Here is a 19,095-nt window from a genome sequence, read left to right as displayed (position 1 = left end):
CTGGCCCAAGGTTACCCAGTAGAGTTGCCAACCTCCAGGTGGTGGCTGGAAATCTCTTGGGACTACAATAGATCTCTAGGCCACAGAGATTCATTCACCCGGAGAAAATGGCCACTTTGGAAGGTGGACTCCATGGCATTTGCCCCGCTAAGGTTTCTCCACTCCCAAAATCTCCAGGTATTTTCCAATCCAGAGCTGGCAACTCTATCACCCAGCGAATTTCCATGGTAGAGTGGATATCTGAACCGGCATCTCTCGGATCCTAATCCAACACTTTAACCACTCGACACTCCAAACCGTACCCTTTCCCTGACTGTACCAGCGACAAAAGTAAAAACTGTGGTGTCTACATTAGGAACTTAAAAATGGACAGACTGCTTTGCTGAAATCAGGTCTCAGGCCTTGTTTAGCGTTCTGTCTCCAACAGCAGTCAGCTTGCTAGGTGACGTGGGGCCAGCCACAGTCTCTCACCTGAACCCACCTCAGAGAGTTTTTGTGAGGAAAAATAAGGAAAGGGAGAGTCATGTATCCTATTTTGCTCCCTCGGGGGTGTTGAACTAATTTGTTATGAGGGCCGAATCTGACATAAATGAGACCTTGTTGGGCTGGGTTGGGTCATGAAATGTAACGCCAGGTAGTGGAGATATAAACTTTATAAAGGACACAAACACAAAGGGGATTTTTTTAGTTAAAATAAAAACATGCTTAAAACATTAGCACTCTTGCGATATTTATTTGTGATTTATACCCCTTTGTTTATTTAACAGTGTTTGATAACTGACACCTCTTGCTCTGAATTATTGCATCAAAATGTCTGTGCTGTTGCAATCTTGAGTGTGCTGTTCAGGTGTGTATCTGTAAGCTGCAAACCTACGATGACGCAGCAGCAGCAGCAAAGCTGGAAGAAGAAGCAGAAGACAGCCACTTCCATTGTGGGCCTGATAGAAGCCCTCTGGGGGCCTGATCCGGCCCCCAGGCCGCATGTTTGACACCCCTGCCTTAGAGGGAAGGTGGGCTAAAGATACATTAGAGAGGCCTATTCTGGTTTCTGGTATTCAGGTAGAAGGAGTGAGGTATCTATGGCTTTCTTGGGGAGTGTGAAGGAGTGTCCGCATGAACACATGGTGTTGCCTCATACTGCCTCAGACCCTTGGTCCATCAAAGCCGGTATTGTCCACTCAGACTGGCAGACCGGATCTCCAGGGTCTCAGGCAGAAGTCTTTCACATCATCTACTGCCTGATCCTTTTAACTGGAGATGATGGGGATTGAACCTGGGACCTTCTGCATGCCAAACAGATGCTCTGCCACTGAGCCATGGCCCCTCAAAAGAAAGGCCCCGAGGACAAAGTACTCCTGAGCATGTGCATACTGTTTTTCCTGTATGGAAGAAAGGTTGCTTCTTGTGTGCAGACTGGAATCTAATTGATTTATTCGCTTCATTTGTACCCTGCCGTCTCCCCAGTGGAGACCCTAAGCAGCTTTCAGTGTTCTCCTCCTTTGATCCTCAAAACAACCCTGTGAGGTAGGTTAGACCAGGAGCATATTGTTGAAATATGCAAGGTCTATAGCAGGGGTGTCAAACATAAGGCCCGGGGGCCGGAACAGGCCCCGTCCGGGACTCTTATGTGGCCCGAGAGCAACTAGTGCAAGGGAGGGAACAGGAGACTGTTCAGGAGGGGGTGTCATGACAGGGCGGGAGTGGGCGGAGCCACTCTAATTGTGGCTTCAGCATGGTGGAACAACCTCGTCTGCAGCAGTCAGGCAGCGTGGGAGCATCTGCCCAGTGCCACACCACTGGCTCCCCAGTCCGCCCGTGTGGGTTTTTCTCTGCACCCCCCGGGGGTCCCAGCCCATGGGGACTTGCAGTGAGCATACACCAACTCGGAGCTTACCAGCTGCTATCCTTTATACTGTTTATATCAGTGGAAGCCAAAATTACTTTAGCTTCACTCCAGTATTGGCTTAAACTAAATTTCCATCCTCATGGACTAACCCACTTGTTACTCTCAGACAACTTTCAATCTAAATGGCTGAGAGCAGTTCATAATAAATTATATGAGCTTGGTTTTTCCCCCCAAGCGATTTTGAGTATGCATTGGGATGTAGCAAAATCAGCCCTAAAACAGAGAATGATGGACATGGAGAGACAGACAGATCTCGGTAGATGTCCTAATTTTAGAGCCCCAGATTCTGTCAAATATCGCTTGCAACCTACGTCCTATTTATCACAGCTTGATACTCATAAGTTTAGGAAAACCTTCACATTAGCCAGATGTGAGGCTTTCCCCTCCGCGATGCTTGAGGGCAGATTCAAAAGGATCCCCACTGAATATAGACTTTGTCGATGCGGCTCAGGAGAGACAGAAACTATTGAGCACATGATGCTCAGATGTAACTGGTGTAACAAGATCCGTGACAAATATATTACTCCTCTTATAACAGATATGGTGGGACAATCAGGTGCTGAGCAATGTAGCCGATTGTTAATTGATGGGAACCGGACAATTACCGAAATTGTGGCAAAAGTTTGGGTAGCATGCTACTGCATCCGAAATACACAATCAAATGTATAATAATAGTTGCCTAATAGTCTCTGTTTTATGTTCTTCTTTTACTTTATTAAGCTCAACTGTATTTTTATAGAATTTTGTTTTACTGTCCTAAATTCAGTTATATGAATGTTATGAATGTTATATTTAAGCATGTGTGTTCTATGGCTTGTTGCCGTAATAAATGACTGACTGACTGACCGTTTATATCTCTGGTACCTGACATTACGTTTTATGGCACACATGGCCCGGCCTGACAAAATGACATTTATGCCAGATCCGGCCCTCGAAAGAAATGAGTTTGACACCTTTGGTCTATAGTGTAGCCTTATGAAGAACATCTGAAGATCACCCTGCAGAGGGACAGCTGAAGGACTGCTAGTTAGCATAGCTAGATTAGGGACTGCCCACAATTTGCTGTCTCCTGATTGGCTTTTCTGGAGACTCCCTGCTCCTATAGAGCTTCCTGTTGCTCTTTGTTCCTCTCACAGCAAGTTAGACTGGTTAGTTTAGGCTTTCTCTCTGTATGTTCCATAACAGTTTGTTCTTCTATAATAAACCTACTTATTTTTCTCTAAACAGTCAGTGCTCCACTTCCTTTGCATAGTTAAACTCTGCCAACGCATATGACTGGCCCAAGGTCACCCAGCACACTTCTGTGGCAGTGTGGGGAGGATTTGAACTGAGGTCTCCCTGACTTTAGTCTGACACTAACCACTACAGCAGACTGGGGAGCTGATTTCTGTAATCTGGAGATCGCTTGTGATCCCAGAACTCCAGGCCCCACCAGGAGGTTGGCAACCTTAGTATCCAACCCAGGTTTTAGAACGAAAAGAAAAAGTATTAAACAGACATGCTTATATGTACATGTGTATATACTTCTGCCCAACTCGATCTTCTGAATGTCACTTTTGTCTTCCCGCAGCCTGCTATGGAATCGTCCAGGTTCCCACTGGGCCGTGGTTCTGTCGAAAATGTGAATCTCAAGAAAGGGCCGCCAGGGTGGTAAGTATGATCCGAAACTAGTTCGTAAGAATCCGCAGAGCAGATCCAGTCCAGCAGTCGGCTCCTGGCTCTGGCTGGCCAGATGTTACTGGGGCCCTCCAAGGAAACCACAAATCCTTTGGTGTAGCCAGCTTGGTGTAGTGGTTAAGTGCGCGGATTCTAATCTGGGAGAACCGGGTTTCATTCCCCACTCCTTCACTTGCAGCTGCTGGATGACCTTGGGCAAGCCCTAGTTCTGTCAGAGCTGTTCTCAGCCCCACCTGCCTCACAGGGTGTCTGTTGTGGGAAGGGGAAGGCATAGGTTCTTCTTCTTCTTCCCTCTGCCTCGAAGTGTGGGCAATCCAGGCCTCTGGCCACTTAGGCACCTCTGTTTGTGCTGCTGGGATCTAATTAGTCACACACACACACGCCCCGCACCTATTCATATTTTCCCACACATATTCAAATAGGTGGAACTGTCGAGTATAGGCCCAGGGGTAATTGCCCCCCCCCCTTGACACCACATGTGATTCCAGAGCATGTATATTTTTGATGATCTCCCCGGCTTTGCGTACTGAGTGGCGATGGTTAGAAACCGTGGCGTGGTTTTATGTCCCAGACCAACAGCACCAATCCCTTTGCTTTTCGGCTGTCGAGCCTTGTAGATGTCCAAAGTGTCCTTCCCACCCCAAGGGCAGCAGACTTGTTTCACCAGCCCCTTATCTTGCGCCACTAATGACAGTTTGACCTGTAAACATTAGCAGGTGATAGGGCCGTGAACAAAACTTCACCTGTTGTTTTTTTGGCAACCAGATGATGCTGTTAAAGGCACAGGCGTAGGGCAGATCTTTTTCCCCAGGTCAACTGGCAACCCTGCCGACCTCCTTTATTTCTTATATTGATCCACTTCATTTATCACCTGCCTTTCTTGCTGGATTACATAGTATTTTAAAAAGTCGACATAAGACATCCAATAAATGATGCATTAGGGCTAGGATTAGAATTGGAAAATAATGCAAACAAGCCAACCAGAAAGAAGAAGAAGAGATTGGATTTATACCCCGCCTTTCACTACCCGAAGGAGTCTCAGAGCGGCTTACAATCTCCTTTCCCTTCCCCTCCCCACAACAGACACCCTGTGAGGTGGGTGGGGCTGAGAGAGCTCTGACAGAAACTGCTCTTTTTCAAGAACACCTCTGACAGAACTTTGGCTTGCCCAAGGTCATCCAGCCAGCTGCAAGTGGAGGAGTGGGGAATCAAACACGGCTCTCCCAGATTAGAGTCCGTGCACACTTAACCACTACACCAAACTGACCCCCTATCGAAGGCATGGGTCCCATCCCCAATGTGGGGTTCGTTGACACCTTTCCTGGTGCCCACCAAGTGTTTTTGGAACATGGGGGGGGTAGGGTAGCCATTTGCCCAGTGGGGCAGGGGACTCCCCGATTTTGCTGGCTCCTGCCCGCTGCCAGCCAGCTGGCCGATGGGAGGGAATGCCCCCCAAACAGCAACGTCAAACGTCACGTGACATGCCTGCTTCACCTGGAAATGACGTTGGTAACGTTGGGGATGACGCTTTGGATTTGGGACAGAACTCTAAGGTTTGATGCCAATCTTATCATAGAGTTTTGCCCAAAGTACAGAGCGTCACCCCCGGTGTTGCCGATGTGCCAAAGTTACTTCCGGGTGACGCAGGCATGTCGCGTGTGACATCACTGTTTTCGGGGGGAATGGGGGACGGGGGACGATGACACTTCCCACTCCCGGAACGTCCCCCCCATCCCTCCTCCGCCAGCGGGTGAAAGGGACCTGGCGACCCTCGTGGGGCCAGGTAGGGCTGTTGCTCCTCTCGGCTTCTGATTGCCCTCTGGAGATATGATTGGCTGGGCAGACGACAATAACGTTGTTTCAGTGGCCGCTGTCATCAAGGCCTTGGCTTTGTTCTCTCTTTCACTCTCCCCCCCCCCCCAGTATATTTTCAGAAATTACTGCTCTTGTCCCTGAGACTCGGTCTTCTGTTTGTTTTTGTGTGTGTGCGGTCTGCCTCCTGTGGTGGCCAGGGTGTGATTGTGCCTACTGCCCTGTGTTCGAATTCTAATTCCTTTAATTCTTTTTATTTACTTATTTTGGTGAGTATACATGTCTGTCTGTGTGTGCGCGCGCGCTCCTGGAAGTCATGCTTGACTTTGGTCGACCCCTAGTGGGGCTTGGACATTTCAGAGAGGTGGCTTGCTGTTGCCTGTCTCTGCATCCTCGCCCTGGTATTCCTTGGAGGTCTCCCATTCAAATACTTGCCAGGGTTGGCCCTGCTTAGCTTCCGAGATTTGACGAGATCGTGTTTGCCTGGGCTCTCCAGGACGGGGCTCCAGTTCTAAGGCATAAAATACTGTAATGCAGAAAGGGAGAAGAGAATGCAATAAAAGCAAGCTGATATAGACCATAAACGTTGCAATAGACTGCGATCCTGTTCCCTTATACAGCGGCCTCCTAGGCAGTTCCATTATATGGCAATTCTGATCCTTTCATAAATGTGTCCTCCTGAACATTTCTGTTTTGCATATTCTGTGACACGGGAGAAGTACGAAGTCCTTCCTCACTCCCTCAGGCTGTTCCACAAGGTGGGAGCCACAGAATATTCTTCAGTGGGCAGTTCCTGATGTTACCCGTTGGCAGGGTGGCACCTTCGGAATAACTTAGGTCAGACGGGCAAATCCTTTGAAACAGTGTGCTCCCTTTACATTGATCCTTGAAATTCTTAGGAATTTGAAAGGATTTCTCCCAGCCTGGTTGAAAGTCTCTGAATACTGTCTGGCATGCTTTTATTTTTTAACGTCATTGTCCTGCTCTCTCTTTTTCTGGCTCAGAAGAAGAAGGGATTGAGCACAGCTAGCAAATCACAACACACACACACACACAAGTCTTGCTGGGCAAATTTCTTATTTGGGAGGAAAGCTGAGCTCCATCTGCTGTGGCAGATTACTAAATAGTATGACCGAAACTTTACTGTGCTTTCACTCTCTTCACAGAGTGAGAACTAAATGAGAAATTGTATTGTAGGATCATTAATAACTGGGCAGGGAGGTACTTAGAAGTACAGCAGACGTGGAGCTTATGCAGCGGCCACCGTAATGCCGTTCCTAAAATGCTGTCTCCTCAGTAGAGGAAGCATCCTTCTTTTAAGAACCTTAGCTGCTGTTTCCCACTCTTTCAGCCTTGTAACTATGAAAGGCCTAGATGTCCACTGTTTCCCACTCTTTCAGCCTTGTAACTACTCTGAAAGGCCCAGACGTCCGCTGGCTTACATTCTCTGAGAATGCTGGAATGTCTGCAGTAAGGAGGGGACCTTTTTTGCAGTGTTTTAATGTGGTTAATCCAATTTATGTGATTTTTCTTTTGGTAGAAGGAATGTTGATTTGACATCCAGTGTCTTCTGTTGTTTTTGCAAAAACCCTATGCCTTTGAATTTTCGGGTCTCTCTCTCTCATGTTTCCAGTCATTTTATGGCTTTACTACCAAGTTCAAAGTGCTTCCATTTAAAATTAAAAAACACACACACCCTGACAGCCAAACTACACATGAAAAGTGATCCATGTATCCATCAGGGAAGCCAGGTTTGAGCTAGCCTGATCTCATCAGATCTTGGAAGCTAAGCAGGGTCGGCCCTGGCTAGTATTTGGGTGGGAGACTGCCAAGGAAACCCAGGGTCACAATACAGAGGTGGGCAATGGCAAACCACCTCTGAACATCTCTTGCCTTGAAAACCCCGTGGGGGGTCACCTTAAGACAGCTGTGACTTGTGGGCAACCCCCCCTCCCCAAAACTCCTGCCCTGCCCTGCCTGACCCAAGCTAGCCCAGTCTCGTCAGATTTCAAAAGCTAAGCAGGATCAGCCCTGGTTAGTACTTGGACGGGAGACCTCCAAGGGATATCAGGGTCACTATGTAGAGGTGGGCAATAGCAATCCACCTCTGGACGTTTCTTGCCTTGAAAGCCCTCTTGCTTAACGTAAGAGCCACGTAGAAAAAAGTCAGATGTTTGAGAGCCACAAGGCGTGAACAGATATTACCCACATGTTTTTATTGCAAATATGCAAATCTGCTTTTTTTAAACATTAAATGAGACTGCCAAAAATAAAAACGAAAGGGGTAAAAACAGATATCGATGATGATATTTAGCTTTAGATGAGGAGGGAGTGGAGAGAGAGAGAAAGAAAGAAAGAAAGAAAGTGGAAAGAAAGCAAATAGATGGGGGGCGGGAGGGAGAGATGGGAAGAAAGCAACTTTAACTTTAAAGGCATCTTCCAAGACCCTCATGCCGGCTGGCTTGGCTTGGAGAAGGGATTCAAAGAGACAAATGCCGTCTCCAGACAGGCTGGGGGAGGGGGGGGGCTTTGAGAATAAAGTTAAAGTTGCTTTCTGTCTCTGCTCTCTCTCCCCCCACCCCCATCTCAAGCCTACCCAGGGAGGGGAACAGTGGCTGGGGAAGAGAAGACCGATCGGGGAGGCATTCCTCCCCTTCACTCCCCCAGCCGCCCTGCCGGGAGCGACACAGTATGTATGAGAGAGCCGCATGCGGTTCCCGAGCCACAGTTTGTCCACCCCTGCCCTCTGGGGTCTCCATATATCAGCTGTGATTTGACGGCACTTTCTGCCACCTGAAAAACTAGGCCGCTGACCAAGGCAGGTGCCCATCTATGCTGACCACCAATGCTGCCCCTGGTGATTAATGTAGCTGGTATACGGACAACCATTGAAATTCATTGCTCTTTTGCCTCCTGTGGTTTGAGCTCCTCCTTGCTTCTGAATCCCTTGGACAGAGGTCCTAGGCTGCCTCCACACCGATGTTTTTGCCCCGCTCTGGCTCCCAAAGGAGCAGCCTCTATCTCCGGGGGGGAGAGAACGTGCAGATCTGTCCTCGCAGAGGAGGGAGCGCCTTTTCTACAACTTTTTCTAAACTTTATTCAGAATGATCTTTTTCTTTAAAAAAAAAAATGCCATCAAGTCAAGCTGACGTCCGGTGACCCCTAGTGGGGCTTGAAGGCGAGGGACATTTCAGAGATGGTTTGCTATCGCCTGCCTCTGCGTCACAACCCTGGTATTCCTTGGAGGTCACCTTTCAATTACTAGCGAGGGCCGGCCCTGCTTAGCTTCCAAGATGTGATGAGACTGGGCTAGCCAGGGCTAGCCAGGTCAGGACATTCGGGATGATCTTTTGCGAGTGAATTTGCACTGGTGTGGATGGGAAGGTGCGGGTGTCTTTCTGGTCCTTCATCACTTCCCTTGCCTCAGCCCCCACAGCTACATCCCCCCACCATGTGCCACTGGAGGTCTTTTGGGACTGTTAAAAAGTAATTAACATATCCATCTATTGTTACGATCATAGAATCACAGAGTTGGAAGGGGCCATACAAGCCATCTAGTCCAACCCCCGGCTCAATGCAGGATCAGCCTAGAGCATCCCTGACAAGTGTTTGTCCAGCCGCTGCTTAAAGACTGCCAGTGAGGGGGAGCTCACCACCTCTCTAGGCAGCTGATTCCACTGTGGCACAACTCTTACTGTCACAAAGTTTCTCCTAAGATCCCGCCAGTGCCTTCCCACCCTTAATTTAAACCCATGGTTGTGAGTCCTCTCCTCTGCTGCGAACAGGAACAGCTCCCTGCCCTCCTCTAAGTGACAGCCCTTCAAATACTTAAAGAGAGCAATCACGTTCCCTCTCAACCTCCTCTTCTCCAGACGGAACATTCCCAGGCCCCTCAGCCTTTCCTCATAGGGCTTGGTCTCCAGGCCCCTGATCATCCTTGTCATTTGCCTCTGCACCCACTCCATTCCTTCCACATCCTTTTAGAAGTGAGGCCTCCAGAACTGCACACAGTACTCCACGTGAGGCCTGACCAAGGCAGTGCACAGCGGGACTGTGACATCTTGTGATTTGGATGTTATGCCTCTGTTGATACACCCCAAGATCACATTAGCCTTTTTATCGCCACATCACACTGGTGGCTCATATTTAACTTACGGTCCACCCTTACCCCCAAGGTCTTGTTCACGCACACTGCTACTCAGAAGTGCGTGTTCCTCAAAACTATGTCATTGTGTCAAACTGATGTTTTTTTAAAAGCTGGAAGAAGCCCACCAGTGGTATAGGGGGAAGTGATGCCCACCATGGAGGACTGACAAGGAAGTTGCAGGGAAAACTGCCATGTGGGTGTCCTGTTGCCTTTGCAAATGCCTCTGCATTTGCAGTCGCAACCAGAGTGACACAGAGTTCTGTCACATATAAGGTAAAGGTAAGGTAAAGGGTTGAAAGCCAGTTGAATCCGACTCTAGGGATGTGGTGCTCATCTCCAGCATGACTAGACGCTGAGACACACGAAACGCTGTTACCTTCCCACTGAAGCGGTACCTATTTATCTGCTTGCAATTTCTTGCTTTTGATCTGCTAGGTTGGCAGGAGCTGGGACCAGAGACGGGAGCTCACTCCGTCATGCGGCACTCGGGTCTTGAACTGCTGAACTACTGATCTTCCAGTCTGCAGTTCAGTGTCTTAACCGCTTGAGCCACCGCAGCCCCTGTCACATATAGAAACACCCTAATCAGTTAAACAAATGTAGAGTCCAGTGACACCTTTAAGACCAACAAAGGTTTATTCAAGGGATGAGCTTTTGTGTGTGTGCACACTTTTTCAGATATTTCAAGTATTTGAAAAAGTGTGAACGCGCACAAAAGCTCATACCTTGAATAAACCTTTGTTGGTCTTAAAGGTGTCACTGGACTCTACATTTGTTCTACTGCTTTAGACCAACACGGCTGACCACCTGGACCCAATCAGGTAATTCAGTGATGATCCTAGACTGCTTTCCCCTGTCTCTTGCTTTGTACTCCTTAAAAATCTTTGGAACAAAGTGCAAATTTTAAGTCACCTGAGCATTTGTTTGTCTTTCAGTTTTTTAAAAAAGAGTCTTGTTTAAAGTTGAAATAATGTGCTCTGTAGGGTTGCCAGCTCTGGGTTGGGAAATTCCTGGATCTTTGAGGGCGGAGCCCGGGGAAGGCAGTGTTTGGGGAGGGGAGGAACCTCAGCGGGGTGTAGCGCTATACAATCCACCCTCCAAAGCAGCCCTTTTCTCCAGGGGAACTGATCTCTGTAGACTGGAGATTAGTTATAATTCCAGAAGATCTCCAGGCCACACCTGGAGGTTGGCAGCCCTAGCGTCTGATCAAGGGGCTGTACTCCATGGAAGCTGTCTGCTAGAATAAACATGTGTTCGTCTTTAAGGTGCCTCAAGACATCTGTTTGCTTTTGGTGCAGCAGGTGAACACCCCTCTGAAAGGCATAGAGAGCCAGTTTGGTGTGGTGGTTGGGAGCAGCAGGCTTTAATCTGGAGAACCAGGTTTGATTTCCCCCTCCCCCACATGCAGCTGCTTGGTGACCTTAGGTCCGCCACAAGTTCTCTCAGCTGTTCTCTCAAGAGTAGTTCTCTCAGAGCTCTCTCAGCCCCACCTACCTCACGGGGTGTCTGTTGTGGGTAAGGGAAGAGAAGGAGATTGTAAGCTGCTTTAAGACTCCTAAGTGAAGTAGGGTTGCCAAATTTAAAAATCCTACCGGCGGGGGAGCGTCCTGCTGCTCCGGGAGCCGGTCGGGAACGTGTGGCTGCCATTTGAGGGGAAAACTCTTTGTTTTCCCCTCAAATGGCGTGGCCCCGCCCCCAGCATGCGACGTCACTTCCGGTGGCGCGCACGCCGGGGAGGGGATTCCCCCGGGCCCCGATTCCCCGGCGTCGGGGAACGGAGCCTCCGGGGCGGGGGATTTCCGCCCTACCGGGGGAGTTGGGAGCCCTAGAGTGAAGGGCGGGTCATAAATCCAACCTCCTCCTCCTCTTCTTCTTCTTCTTCCTCCTCCTCCAGAACAATGCCTAAGCTCTGAAAACAGGTTTATGAATCTGGCCCAAAAACCCAGGTTCAAATGAAGCCCTGAGCACCACTGATGACCGGGCTCAGCTCCAGTACCTGCTTTGCTTCCCAAAGTCCACCCGTATACGATGTAGTAATTCAGGACAGTGCCTCTGGTCATGTGCAGTATGTTCCCCTCCGCTTACCCACAGACGCCCAAAGCTAGCAGCTTCCCAGTTCCCAGATGCACCACTCCTTAATTTAGGACCCAGGGTCTCATCTTTAATAAGCAGGAAATCTTGTGGCAGTTTAAAGAGGAACAATATTTTTAATTCCGGCAGAAGCTTTTTGCAGCCTGCAGCCTGCTCCGCGCTTATTATCCCTCTTACTTACTCCCCCAAAGCCCCCTTGGGGGGGGGGATGCTGCGCTCCATTAGATGGAGGAAACAGTAAAGCTTCCTTTGCTTTGTAAAGGAATTGCCTGGCGAGCCCCTTTGAGACGGTTTGGCTGGAGGGGAGCTCTTGGGAAAGGGTGGGAATCCTGCGAAGGCTTTAACAGTCATGTTAGAGCAAGGGTATTAAAGTCTGGGTGGGTGGGTGGTTAGGTGGGTGGGCCGGCAGAGCTGTTTAACCCTTCCCGTTAATGATCAGAGCCTTGCTAATAGTGTGGTGGGAGAGGCGCTTTGATCCGAAGGGGTTGGAGGGGCCTTTTCAAGTGCAAATTTCTTGATGTGAAGCTACCCTCCGCTGGGCCGCCTGCCGACTCTCTGGCTCTTCTTCTTTTATCTCTCAGAGTTCCAGGCCAGAACACCTAGGCCTCTGGGTCTCCAGGGGGAGCCTCTCCCCTCCCCAAACATCTGCCACCCGCCTCCCATCGCCAACCCCTTTTGCTTCTCAGTGGTGGATGGTCTGCCCTTCCAAACCAGCTTGTTTCCTTGTGGGATTAGGTTGGGCACATATGATTTCATAAAGTCAACATTGGACAGAGTGCAAATGCTCCCTCTCTGAGCTGTGGAGTCCTGTGAGCAAAAATTCTACTTTGTGAGCTACTGGCATTGAAGAGGTGAGAGCGAGCAATTTGGCTGCTGAACAAATTAGTTTGTTTTTGAGCCATCCTTCTTGAGCGAAGACAAAAATGGGTAAACCGGGGCTAAAAAAGTGTTAGCCAGCTCACATTAACTCGGCTTAGAGGGAACAGTGGACATAGGCCCAGAGAAGAGGAAATGGCTACTGAACAGCTGATCCAGGTGTGTAGGCCCGGTTTTCTCAGTGGCTGAGTTCCAGCCACGGGCCAACGGAAATGTAAAGAGACTTTGCACAGTTCTGCTTGCACAAGAGCTTGTGCAATGTCTGGCTCTTTCCTCCCAATATATTGTGGTGGTGGAAAGTGCTAGTGAGAGTTGCAGCCGACCCTGTAGGGGTTCCAAGGCAAGAGACGTCCACGGGTGGTTGCCCATTGCCTGACTTTGCGAAGCGACCCTGGACTGACGTGCTGGTCCCCTATTCAAGTATAAACTAGGGATGACCCATCTGAGCTTCCGAGATCGATATATTAATAGTGCCCAGAAATTGGTTGCACGAGCAGAAATGCAATGGGGGGGGGGCGATACAGTGACTTAGCGCAAGCAGCTACCGTGGACTTTTTCTCTCATTACCACTTGCTCAAGAGCTCTTGCACAAGCAGAAACTGGGTGCCGGATCCAACCCCGTGTGCTTGAGGAATGCTTTTCCCCGTGACATTAAAAAAAGAAAAAAGAATGTACATTGAAAGCTGTAGGAAACCACACTGAATTAAAAGCACACTGAGCAATTAGTGTAGGTTGTGTTAATAATGAAAATGATATTCTGAGAAATCAACTAATATATGCCAGTAAAAGGGGGGGGGGTTTGCTAGTAAATCAGTAGATTGTGCATAGTGTATAGACGTTTAGAATATATCAAGCCAGACTGTCGATCCTCTTAAATTAATGCTGATCCTCTTTAATACACCAGCCTTTTCAGCCAGAGATCAAAGTAGCTTCTTGCTGCTCAGGGGTGCTACTTTTGGGAGGGTGGGGGGGTGGTACATGGGAGGGAATTCAGTGGAAAGGGGAAGAAAAGGTTGGTTGCTCCATTGGTGTTCCCTCTGCCGTTTCTCCCACTGTGATGCATAACACACAGTAGCAATTCTGTGCGGAGTGACTCTCATCCAAGCCTGTTAATGTGAACAGGTTAGGCTGGAATAACTCTGCACAGAATTACAGCAACTTCCAGGAATGGAGTGCATTCTGTCAATGTTCAGTCAATAGACGTCAGCAGCTGCAGGCTTGGGGGCCAGATGTGGCCTCCTGGGGTTTTGCCGTCTCCCCATCTTCTTACTTCTTGCAGTTCTCAAACTGGAGAGAAGATTTGTGGAGGAATAACAGCTGTGGCAATGGGCTGTTTGGTGTAGTGGAGAGCCAGTGGACTTTAATCTGGGGGAACTGGGTTTGGTTCCCCACACCTGCAGCTGCTGGTGTGACCTTGGGTCAGTTACAAGTTCTTTCAGAGCTGTACTCGAAAGAGCTCTCTCAGCCCCACACCTACTTCACAGGGTGTCTGTTGTGGGGCGGGGAAGGAAAAGGAGATTGTAAACTGCTCTGAGCTCCTTCGGGTAGTGAGGGGCGGGGTATAAATCCAGTCTCTTCTCTTCTGTTGGGTGGGCTGGACCTCTAGCTTGCCAGCCCCCAAACCTATCTAGTGCTTATTTCGCAAAGGGGAAGTTGTGACCTTGAAATATCGTAGCAGGTGGAGGCTTCCAAATAAGCATAGTGAGGGTGTTGTCATTTGGCACGGAGCAATACGTAAGCAGCACACTGTATATATGTATATATTGTGATGTTTTCTGTATAAATGAAATCTTGGTTGATGAACACACAAGTGAAACCGGCTTACACTAGCCCTGTTTGCAGGTTACTGTGTGAACACACGTTCAGTCTGCGGATTGTTCTTGATATGTGCATGGAGTAATTATCATTTTACATTCAACGCATATGCAGCTCAACATGGTTTTTAAACTCAATATTTATCCATGTACTGGTTCATTTGTAAAGTGAACACAAGTCGGCTCTTTCTTAGAAACAGATATACACATCTACAGGCAGGACAAGAACGTAAGAACACACACAGTGGCCAAACCTCTGGAGGGCCAACAACAGGGCATAGAGGCCAAGACTTTCCCCTGGTGTTGACTCCTGGCTCTGGAGTTCAGAGGTTGACTGCCTCTGAATGTGAAGGTTCCCTTTAGTCACCATGGCTAGTAGCCACCCTATCCTCCATGGATCTCTCTAATCCCCTTTTAAAGCTGTCTGTACCCGTGGCTCTCAGAACATCCTCTGGCAGCGAATTCCACATTTTAATCACTCTCTGTGTAAAGTAGGGTTTCCTTTTGTCCAGCCTGAACCTACTGCCCATCAGCTTCATTGGATGCCCTCAAGTTCCAGTATTTTGGGAGAGGGAGAAAAAGTTCTCTTTGTCAGCTCTCTCTCCAGGATGTGCGTGCCTTTGCTGTAACTTGTGAACAGTGTTACTGAACCAGACCATTGGTCCATCAAGGTCAGTATTGACTACTCTGATTGGCAGCAGCTCTCCAGGGTCTCAGGCGGAAGTCTTTCGTGTTCCCTCCTGCCTGGCTGTTTCAACTGGAGACGCAGGGGATCGAACCCGGGATCCTTTGTGTGCCAAGCAAATGTTCTTAACCACCATACCAAAGAGCCAGTTTGGTGTAGTGGTTAAGTGTGCGGACTCTAATCTGGGAGAACCGGGTTTGATTCCCCACTCCTCCACTTGCACCTGGCTGGATGGCCTTGGGCTAGCCATAGTTCTGATAAGAGCTGTTCTTGAAAAAGAGCAGTTTCTGTCAGAGCTTTCTCAGCCCCACCTACCTCCCAGGGTGTCTGTTGTGGGGAGGGGAAGGGAAAGGAGTTTGTAAGCTGCTCTGAGACTCCTTCGGGTAGTGAAGGACTGGCCCCTACCCAGGATGAGGGGCCTGTCTTTGTACAATAGTAAAGAGAACACAACCCAATAGTAAACCAAGTGAAAGCAGTTGCCAAATAGGATCATAGAATAGAGGGGCTGTGGCTCATTGGCAGAGCCTCTGCTTGGCATGCAGAAGGCCCCAGGTTCAATCCCTGGCATCTCCAGTTAAAAGGACCAGGCAGTAGATGATGTGAAAGACTTCTGCCTGAGACCGTGGAAAGCCACTGCCAGTCTAAGTGGACAATACTGACTTTGATGGAACAAGGGTCTGAGGCATAAGGTCCCAGGTTCAATCCCCGGCATCTCCAGTTAAAAGGACCAGGCAGTAGGTGATGGGAAAGACCTCCACCTGAGACCCTGGAGAGCCACTGAGAAGGGCTGTGGCTCAGTGGAAGAGCCTCTGCTTGTCATGCAGAAAGTTCCAGGTTCAATACCTGGCATCTTCAGCTAAAAGGATCTGGTGGTAGGAGATGTGAAAGACCTCTGCCTGAGACCCTGGAGAGCCACTGCCAGTCCAAGTTGACAATACTTACCTTACATTGATGGACAGATGGTCTGATTCAGTATAAGGCAGCTTCATGTGTTCAGTGGAGCAAAAGGCTGCATTTTCCCATCTCCCCCCCCCCACTCACCTGTACAGATCAGGCTGTGAAATCCATAGCAAACCGCTAGTGAGGATATGGTTCAAAGTTGTTTTGTTCGCTGGAGTTAGTCTTACCTGTGGTTTCATGTGACGTATGAATGCAGATACCCTGGCTGGCTACTCAGCCATGCTCTCACACCCATCCTGGCTCCAGAGATGCCTGCCCAGAGCAAAGGCAACGAAACCAGCATCAGCCAAGGAAAAGCAGAATGGTTCGTCTATGAGCCAAATCCTGTTTTCCCAAATTAACCAGAAGTAAAATGGGTTTGCATTATGTCAGCAGTGAGTTCAGACAGAACGCAATACTCTGTTTTATTTAAACTCTTGGTTTGTTTCGGTAGAAAAGGGCAAGAGTCCAGCAGCACCTTAAAGACTAACAAAATTTGTGGCAGGGCAGGAGCTTTCCTGAGTCACTGCTCACTTCTTCAGAAGTTCTGAATTCGAACACAGGGCAGTAGGCATGAGATCTGCCTAGCCTAGGTTATATTTTAACAAGGCACATTAAATTATGCAAAATTACACAATAGGATACAACCCATGGCAAACTATACACAGTAGTACAGACCACAGTCCCCAATAGTTTATCCAGGTAACTTTGTGACACCTTCTGTAACCGTGCTACCATTTGCCCGCGTAGAGAAGCCCTCTTGAATCATTCAGTTTTGGGAGCCAGGGGTGTGGGAGCTTTCCTGACATCCTCAGACAGGCTGTTCCACAAGGTGGAGGCCACGCCGCAGAAGGCACATGTATGGGCAGCTGTTGATTTTGCCCATTTGCAGGTTGGCGCCTGCAGAAGACCATGATTGGATGAGCAAAGCTGTTGTGTTCTTGTGGTAAAACCTACGTTCTTTTGGATAAACATAAAGAGCAGAAGTCCATCAGTGGCTCTTAGCCACAAGGTATAGATGGAACACTCTATCTGGGGCAGTGATGTTCTGTATTCTGGGTGCTTAGGGGACAAGAGTGGGAGGGCTTCTGGAGTTCTGGCCCCGCTGGTGGAGCTCCTGATAGCCCCTGGGTTTTGGCTACTGTGTGACACAGAGTGTTGGACTGGATGGACCATTGGCCTGATCCAACATGGCTTCTCATGTTTTTATATTCTTCAGTAACACGTGGAATTCACTGCCACAAGAAGTCATGGGAGCTACAAGCATAGACAGCTTCAGGAGGGGACTGGATATGAGGCAGAGGTCCATCAGTGGCTGTTAGCCATAATGTGTAGATGGAATGCCATGTCTGGGGCAGTGATGCTCTGTCTTCTTGGTGCTTGGATGGACAAGAGTGGGAGGGCCTCTGGAGTTCTGTCCCTGCTGGTGGATCTCCTGATAGCCCCTGGGTTTTGGCCACTGTGTGACACAGAGTGTTGGCCTGCATGGGCCATTGGCCTGTTCCACCATGGCTTCTCTTATGTTGTTATGAGAAATCCTAACCTTGGTTTTGTTTCCCCCCCCCCCTCTGTTGGATTTCCAGAGATGTGAGCTGTGTCCCCATAAAGATGGAGCGCTGAAGCGGACCGACAATGGAGGTCAGTTTCCCTTTGTGGATAGCAGGGATGTGGGGAGTGGGTGGAAGGGAGTTAACGTTCCAGCCAAGGGGGAAAGGCCTGTCTGCTCCGAGGCACCTCTTCAGCGAGTGCCTTGGAAGAAGAGCAGGATCAAAATATTTCAAACAGAAAGACTGTGATAGCAAAAAAGGATGGGACTGTTCAGTGCTCCACAACACGTTTTGCAATCGCTGCCTCCCTGGGCAGGTGAGAGGTGTTGGCACCCTTGCTTGGGCGATGGATGCGCATGTGCTCACACTCATGCATGGTAAAAGTGTGTCTGGATTACACTGTTTCATACTGTACGTGGGAGACACCATGCCAGAATGCGCTTCTATTCCCAAATGTCAGAAAATGTAGACCAGATGCAGGTTGAGAGCCAACGCGGGGTAACGACTCAAGTGTCAGACTGAGACCTGGGAGCCCCAGAGTCAGAAACACCCCCCCCCATGGAATCTGTCTGTCCCACATGCTTCGCCTAACCCGCCTCACAGGGTTGTGGTGAGGACAAAATGGAGAATTGGGGAGCCAGTTTGGTGTAGTGGTTCAGAGTGGCGGACTTTAATCTGGAGAACCGGGGTTCATTCCCTTCTCCTCCACATGAAGCCAGCTGGGTGACCGTGGGCCAGTCACAGTTCTCTCAGAGCTCTCTCAGCCCCACCTACCTCGCAGGGTGTCTGTTGTGGGGAAAAGAAAGGAAGGAGATTATAAGTCGCTCTGAGACTCCTTTGGGTAGTGAAAAGCGGGGTATAAAAACCAACTCTTCTTCTTCTTGTAAGCTCCATTGCGGGAGGAAATTGGTCATAAATGGAGAAAATAAAATCAACCGACCACCTCCGTGAGACCTAGAGACCTCTACCACCCTCTGGGCATTGAAACCAGTTCTTCTTTGGTCACTTGGTTCCAGCTTCTCTGTGACTCTGTGACTTTCCCTCCTCTTGATCCAGGCTGGGCCCACGTCGTCTGTGCTCTGTACATCCCCGAGGTGCAGTTTGCAAACGTCCTCACCATGGAGCCGATTGTCCTCCAGTACGTGCCCCACGACCGGTTCAATAAGGTAAAAGGAACCCCATCCTGTTTCCCCCTCCCCCCTAGGGATGCCAGCCTCCAGGTGGGACCTGGGGATCCCCCGGAATTGCTCTACCTCACGCTGCTTCTATCTTTTTTTTATTATTGCAGTTTACAACACAGAAACAAAACGTAAATTAGAAACTACAATAATCATCTAAATAATACACAAAACATATATAGATACATATAGCCATCTACAATGATCAACTACCATCATCTACTATATCCGAATTACAGCTTAAATATAGACTGCAATTATAAACAACAATAATATCTTAAACATAAACTACAATTATATAAATCATACAATATATAAGAACATAAGAGAAGCCAATGTTGGATCAGGCCAGTGGTCCATCCAGTCCAACACTCTGTCACACAGTGGCCAAAAATAGCAGGTGCCATCAGGAGGTCCAGCAGT

General features: G+C 48.9%; 1 protein-coding gene across 1 annotated transcript in view; it reads left to right on the top strand.

The window, feature by feature from the left end:
- The window catches only part of MLLT6 (myeloid/lymphoid or mixed-lineage leukemia; translocated to, 6), a 141,183-nt gene that overhangs the window by 10,950 nt on the left and 111,138 nt on the right, over positions 1 to 19,095 (top strand). The window contains exons 2-4 of the mRNA XM_015412440.1: positions 3,477 to 3,556; positions 17,531 to 17,585; positions 18,551 to 18,660. Coding sequence (XP_015267926.1) covers positions 3,477 to 3,556; positions 17,531 to 17,585; positions 18,551 to 18,660 — 245 coding nt within the window. The remainder of the gene's footprint in view (positions 1 to 3,476; positions 3,557 to 17,530; positions 17,586 to 18,550; positions 18,661 to 19,095) is intronic.

This window comes from Gekko japonicus, unplaced genomic scaffold (genome assembly GCF_001447785.1).
Source record: "Gekko japonicus isolate JY-2015 unplaced genomic scaffold, Gekko_japonicus_V1.1 scaffold8, whole genome shotgun sequence".
Classification (NCBI taxonomy): Eukaryota; Metazoa; Chordata; class Lepidosauria; order Squamata; family Gekkonidae; genus Gekko; species Gekko japonicus.
This window is presented reverse-complemented; position numbering and strand designations above follow the sequence as displayed.